Source organism: Nicotiana sylvestris, chromosome 3 (assembly GCF_000393655.2).
Source record: "Nicotiana sylvestris chromosome 3, ASM39365v2, whole genome shotgun sequence".
Classification (NCBI taxonomy): domain Eukaryota; kingdom Viridiplantae; phylum Streptophyta; class Magnoliopsida; order Solanales; family Solanaceae; genus Nicotiana; species Nicotiana sylvestris.
The window spans coordinates 118,471,065-118,477,920 of NC_091059.1; the positions used below are offsets into that span (position 1 = coordinate 118,471,065).

At 40.2% G+C, this 6,856-nt stretch overlaps 1 protein-coding gene and 2 non-coding genes across 3 annotated transcripts; all 3 read right to left on the minus strand.

Annotated features, from left to right (window-relative positions):
• Window positions 1-2,176: 2,176 nt before the first annotated feature.
• TRNAD-GUC (transfer RNA aspartic acid (anticodon GUC)) lies at window positions 2,177-2,250 on the minus strand. The gene has a single exon. It is a non-coding gene; the product is annotated as a tRNA-Asp (tRNA).
• A 108-nt stretch (window positions 2,251-2,358) lies between these two features.
• TRNAY-GUA (transfer RNA tyrosine (anticodon GUA)) lies at window positions 2,359-2,442 on the minus strand. Its single transcript has one exon. It is a non-coding gene; the product is annotated as a tRNA-Tyr (tRNA).
• A 3,577-nt stretch (window positions 2,443-6,019) lies between these two features.
• On the minus strand, window positions 6,020-6,502 carry LOC138887918 (uncharacterized). The gene has a single exon (XM_070169711.1). It carries the CDS (start codon window positions 6,500-6,502, stop codon window positions 6,020-6,022), a length of 483 nt encoding a protein of 160 aa, XP_070025812.1.
• Window positions 6,503-6,856: the final 354 nt, after the last annotated feature.

Below are 6,856 nucleotides of genomic sequence, written 5' to 3' on the forward strand. Positions count from 1 at the left end.
ATAAGTTAAAGTCTTTGTAATAGAGTTATTACAAAGTGGCTTGTAATAGTGTTATTACAAGTTAGAGTGATTGAAGTCTTTGTAATAGAGTTATTACAAAGTGGCTTGTGGTGAGATTATCATAAGTTAGCTAAAGTTTTTGTAACTGGAGAGTCATAAAGTGGCTTGTGGTGAGAGCACCACAAGTTAGTTGAGTTGAATCCTTTGTAATAGAGTTATTACAAAGTGGCTTGTAATAGGTGTTTACAAGTTAGTGAAGTTGAAAGCCTACAAGTGTAGGTCGTGGTTTTGTCCCCTTGAGTAGGGATTTTTCCACGTAAAATCCTCTATGTTCTTTACTTTCTGCCGAGCTACTGTGGGAACAATTAGAGAACCTGATTCTCTGTACTTGTTGGTTTTATAGTCTGTTGCTTACAGTGGGAACTTACAGAGAATATAGTTCTCTATACAGTGGGAACTTATCATGTGTCTCATTTTACATACTGGTTCACTAGTTAGCACTGTGGGAACTGATATAGGACCAGATCGCTATAAGTTTTGTTCATTAGTGTTTTCAGTGAAAAGTTATAGAGAACCCGGTTCTCTATGCAGTCTGGTGGACGCTTAGTTTCTAACATCTATCAAGTTGGTCAGTACTCTGAGACATCTTTTTCCTCTTAAATAAAACTAGAGCGTCACTGTCACGACCCGGAATTTCCACCTTCGAGACCATGATGGCGCCTAACATTTCACTTACTAGGCAAGCCAATGTTAGAGATTCATTTAAGCCAATTCTTATACATTTCAATAATTAACAGTAAATAAACTAAAACGAGTAAAAATGAAAGCGGAAATACATAACAGCCTCAATATATATTCTACTACCCGGATCTAGAGTAACAATTCACGGACTTCTAAGATTTCACTACAAGTAATTGTTTGAAAGAAATACATCTGTTTTCAAAATGAACGAAAAAGTAAAACGAAATATTTAGAAGGGGACTCCAGGGTCTGTGGATTCCAGTAGATCTACCTTGGTTCTCCTGTAGGATAGATACAGCAACTAACCTCATAATCAGCTCGGGCCAATAACAAAATCTGCTCAGGAAGTGCAGAGTGCAGTATCAGTAGAACCGACCCCATGTACTGGTAAGTGTCGAGTCTAACCTCCGCGAAGTAGTGACGAGGATAAGACAAGATACATACAAAAAAAACATGTGCAGTATAACAATATATATACCAATAACAATAATAAAAGAAATAAGACAAGTAATATTGGGAAGGGGACATGCTGGGGGCATCACAAAATAAAGGATTACGACAGTAAATAAGCACTTTGATCAACCGATATACTTTAAGCAAATAGGAACAAGTAACCACAGTAAAAAGAATACACGGTATCACCCTTCGTGCTTTTACTCTCAACCTCACCATATGAATCAATAGAAACGGCACGGCATCAACCTTCATGTATTAACTCTCTCATAACATGGCACGGCATCACTCTTCATGCATTAACACTCACAATATGGCACGACATCTCCCTTCGTGCATTAACCCTCACAAAACATGGCACAACATCACCCTTCGTGCATTAACACTCTCTCTCACCAAAATAATGAACAATAACAATAGCGAGATAGAAATAACAAGAACAAGTCTTACTTCACATAAGGTTCCACAATACCAACCTCAACTTTGAATCAATACTCAATTATTACCCAAGTCTGTAAACATGATAAGAATGATCAACATAACAGTTAACTGGTCTAAGCATAGATAATATGATCACGGAGAGCTACAATTACATGAATAAGTATCACTCGCATGCTATGAATCGACAACAACGCATAGGTACTAGTCACCTCACATATACGTTGTACTCAATATTCAAACACGTAGCAAATAGGCAAATAAGACCTAATCCCTGAAGCCAAGGTTAACCACGACACTTACCTCGCCCTGCGGTCAATTCAAAGCTCTACATGAGCCTTTCCCCTAGAATTTGCCTCCAAACCACTTGTATCTGGCCACAATTAACTCAATAACATCGAATATTGCTAAGACATATGTCTTTCTCCTACCAAAAGGAAAGAAAAAAGAAATAAGGATTTCCCCTTTGCTTTGACAATGAAATTCTGCCCCCGGTCCCCTTCATAAAAAGGGAGAGATTTATTGATATATTTATTGGATCCATCGGGACTGACGGGGCTCGAACCCGCAGCTTCCGCCTTGACAGGGCGGTGCTCTGACCAATTGAACTACAATCCCAGGGAAATACGGGATCTAGCAGAAAATTTGATTCTTTTTTATCTCCGGATCGGGTATTTCTGAAGTACAAAGGGGGTTATATCATCTCATGGCGGATTGGCGAATTTTTGGGCCGAGCTGGATTTGAACCAGCGTAGACATATTGCCAACGAATTTACAGTCCGTCCCCATTAACCGCTCGGGCATCGACCCAGGAAGAATCAATTTTAGACTTATTGGTAATCCATGATCAACTTCCTTTCGTAGTACCCTACCCCCAGGGGAATTCGAATCCCCGCTGCCTCCTTGAAAGAGAGATGTCCTAAACCACTAGACGATGGGGGCCTGCTTGACCAACCGCCATCATACTATGATCATAGTATGATCAGATCATTTTAATAATAATAAGTTTGACCTGTTTTACCGAGAAGGTCTACGGTTCGAGTCCGTATAGCCCTATAAAAATGCAAAATCCAAAAAATTCTATAATTTTCATTTCTTCATTATTATTTCTTGCTTGTAACTAAGTGAAATCCAATTATTCCTATAAGTTTACTCACGGCAATCGTTTAAGCAGATGAAAGAAAAAATGCATATCAACGGATCCAATCGATATTGATTTTTTCAATTGCGGATAAAGAAACCAACCTTTCGTCATTAATCTTCGGAGGCGAATTACATATTCATATCCACAATAAAAGAATTAGTGAGACTCCCTTTCTTTTGATATCCCCAATCTTATTGAGTTGTGGAAGTCAAATCATTTCACGGGCCTGGTGAAATGAAAAACTACGAAGAGGAATTCACATGGATTTAGGAAGGGCCTGCTGTATTTGTGTACAAGCTAAAGTTTTTTTTTATATCACCCTTCAATTCGAATTAGCAAAAGCAATGTCTCCTTGCATAATATGGATTCCAAACATTCATGATCTGGATGTGAATGAGTCGAATGACTTAGCCCTCGGTCTATTAGTGAACCATCTCTCCAGGGATTGTGAAAGATGTTCTACTAGAAATATTCTTGTTATTGCTTCGACTCATATTCCCCAAAAAGTGGATCCCGCTCTAATAGCTCCGAATAAATTAAATACGTGCATTAAGATACGAAGGCTTCTTCTTCCACAACAACGAAAGCACTTTTTCACTCTTTCATATACTAGGGGATTTCACTTGGAAAAGAAAATGTTCCATACTAACGGATTCGGGTCCATAACCATGGGTTATGGATGACTTGACAATTCCAATTCGAATCGACCAATCGAATCCGGTATATTTTCCACGTTCATAGGAGTGCGTTTATGTTTCTGCTTTACGAATATGATTTTTTTTGGGCATTTCTAATAATATCTATCCTTGTTCCTATTTTGGCATTTTTAATTTCCGGAGTGTTAGCCCCGATTAGCAAAGGGCCGGAGAAACTTTCTACTTATGAGTCGGGTATAGAACCAATGGGCGATGCTTGGTTACAATTTCGAATCCGTTATTATATGTTTGCTCTAGTTTTTGTTGTTTTTGATGTTGAAACGGTTTTTCTTTATCCATGGGCAATGAGTTTCGACGTATTGGGTGTATCTGTATTTATAGAAGCTTTCATTTTCGTGCTTATCTTAATTATTGGTTTAGTTTATGCATGGCGAAAGGGGGCATTGGAATGGTCTTAGCTCCTGAATATTCAGACAATAAAAAGAAAAACGGAAAAAATAAGATTGAGACAGTTATGAATTCCATTCAGTTTCCTTTACTTGATCGAACAGCCCAAAATTCAGTTATTTCAACTACATTAAATGATCTTTCAAATTGGTCAAGACTCTCTAGTTTATGGCCGCTTCTCTATGGTACCAGTTGTTGCTTCATTGAATTTGCTTCACTAATAGGCTCACGCTTCAAAGAGACCCGCTTTGTCAAAACCTGAGGTTCAAACCAAAATCCATTTACCCATTCACCCCCGAGCCTAGATATATAATTGGTTTTGAAATCCTACCTCAATTTGAGGTTTAAATCCCTAATTTTCCAAATCCCTAGTTTCTATCCAAACACCCCCCCCCCATTCTACCATGGATACTCTAGATTTTAGGTTGAAAATTCATGAAATGTAATGGGTAATTAAAAAAAAAGTAGGTTAGAATCACTTACCAACAATTTGGGGAAGAAAATATCTTAGGAGAATTATCTCTAGGCTTTCTAGCTTTTGAAAATTTGAAAGAACGGCCATAATCCCGTTTCTCACAAATTTTACAGACAAGTCTTAAATATTATACTGGACCTGTATAGGGCTTCGGAACCAAAATACGGACCCGATAACAACGAGACCAAATATTAACCAAATTCTTAAAACCATTATTTTAATTTTTAACAAAAATTCATATCTCGAGCTAGGGACCTCAAAATTCGATTCCGGACATACGCTCAGGTCTCATATTTCAATACGGACCTACCGGGACCATCAAAATACGGGTCCGGGTCCATTAACTCAAAACGTTGACTGAAGTCAACTAAAATTAACTTCTAAGGAAAAAATTCTTGTTTTTATCAGTTTTAGCATATAAGCCTTCCGGAAAAACACCCTGATCACGCACGCAAATTGAGAAAGGCTAAATTAAGATACTTAAGGCTTCTAAACATAAAATTTAGTTCTAAAACATGAGATGACCTATCGGGTCATCACTTCTCCACCTTTAAAACAAGAATTCGTCCTCGAACGAAATAAAAAAGTACCCGGGCTAGTGAAAAGGTGGGGATATCTAGTCCACCTTGGACTCCAAAGTAGATGCCTCGATGGGTTAACCTCTCCACTGTACTCGAACTAAGGAATAACTCTTTGATCTCAACTGGAAAACCTGCTGGGCTAAGATAGCCATCGGCTCCTCCTCGTAGGTCAAATCCTTGTCCAACTGGACAGTGCTGAAGTCTAACACATGGGGTGGATCACCGTGATACTTCCAGAGCATGGACACATGGAATACTGGATGGACCGCAGATAAACCGGGTGGCAATGCAAGTCTGTAAGACACCTCTTCCACTCGCTCAAGAATCTCAAAAGGCCCGATATACCTAGGGCTCAACTTGCCCTTTTTCTGATCCTCATTACACCCTTCATGGGTGATACCCAGAGCAACACTCTCTCTTCGACCATAAATGTAACATCACGAACTCTACGATCGGCATAAATCTTCTGCCTGGACTGAGCTATGCGAAGTCGATCCTGAATAATCTTGACCTTATCCAAGGTATCACATTCTAACTCTGTACCCAACAACCGAGTCTCTCTCGGCTCAAACCAGCCGACTGACGATCGGCACCGCCTACCATATAATGCCTCATAGGGAGCCATCTGAATGCTCGACTGATAATTGTTGTTGTAGGCAAACTCCGCTAGAGGCAAGAACTGATCCCACGAACCTCCGAAGTATATAACACAAGCGCGCAACATATCCTCTAATATCTGAATAGTGCAGTCGGATTGCCCGTCCGTCTAATGATGAAATGTTATGCTCAGCTCAACCTGTGTTACCAACTCACGCTGCACGACCCTCAATAAATGTGAGATGAACTGCGTACCTCGATCAGAAATGATAGACATGGGCACACCGTGAAGACGGACATTCTCGCGGAGATAAATCTCTGCCAACCGCTCTGAAGAATAAGTAACTGTCACACGAATGAAATACGTTGACTTGGTCAGCCTGTCCACAATGACCCAAACTGCATCGAACTTCTTCTGAGTCCATGGGAGTCTAACAATGAAATCCATAGTAATACGCTATCACGTCCACTCAGGAGTCCCCAACTTCTAAAGCAAACCACCGGGTCTTTGATGCTCACACTTTATATGCTGACAATTTAGACACTGAGACACATATGCAATGATATCTTTCTTCATTCTCCTCCACCAATAATGATGTCGCATGTCCAGATACATCTTGGTGGCGCCTATATGAATAGAATACCGAGAACTGTGGGCCTCCTCAAGAATTAACTCACAAAGTCCATCCATATTAGGCACACAAATATGACCCTGCATCCTAAAAACTCCATCATCTCCAACAGTAACCTTCTTGGCACCACCGTCCCGCACTATGTCCCTAAGGATAAGCAAATGAGGGTCATCATACTGCCGATCTCTGATACGCTCCAACAAAGAAGATCGAGTAACTATATAAGCTAGAACACGGTTGGGCTCAGAAACATCCAACCTCACGAACTGATTGGCCAAGGCCTGAACATCTAATGCAAGTGGTCTCACACCAGCTGGAATGTATACAAGGCTACCCATACTAGCTGACTTCCTACTCAAAGCATCGGCCACCACACTGGCCTTCCCGGGATGATACAAGATGGTGATATCATAGTCTTTTAATAGCTACAACCACCTCTTCTGCCTCAAATTGAGCTCCTTCTGCTTGAACAAATACTGCAAGCTCCGATGATCTGTGAATACCTCACACAACACGCAGTACAAATAGTGCCTCTAAATCTTCAGTGCATGAATAATGGCTGCCAACTCCATGTCATAAACGGGGTAATTCTTCTCGTGAACCTTCAGCTATCGCGAAGTATATGCAATTACCTTGCCTCCCTGCATCAATACCGCACCAATTCCAATACGAGATGCATCATAATATACCGT

Excerpts from the sequence above, each read along its gene's own strand:
- LOC138887918 (XM_070169711.1), bottom strand. The coding sequence starts at position 6,502 with ATGGGTAGCCTTGTATACATTCCAGCTGGTGTGAGACCACTTGCATTA.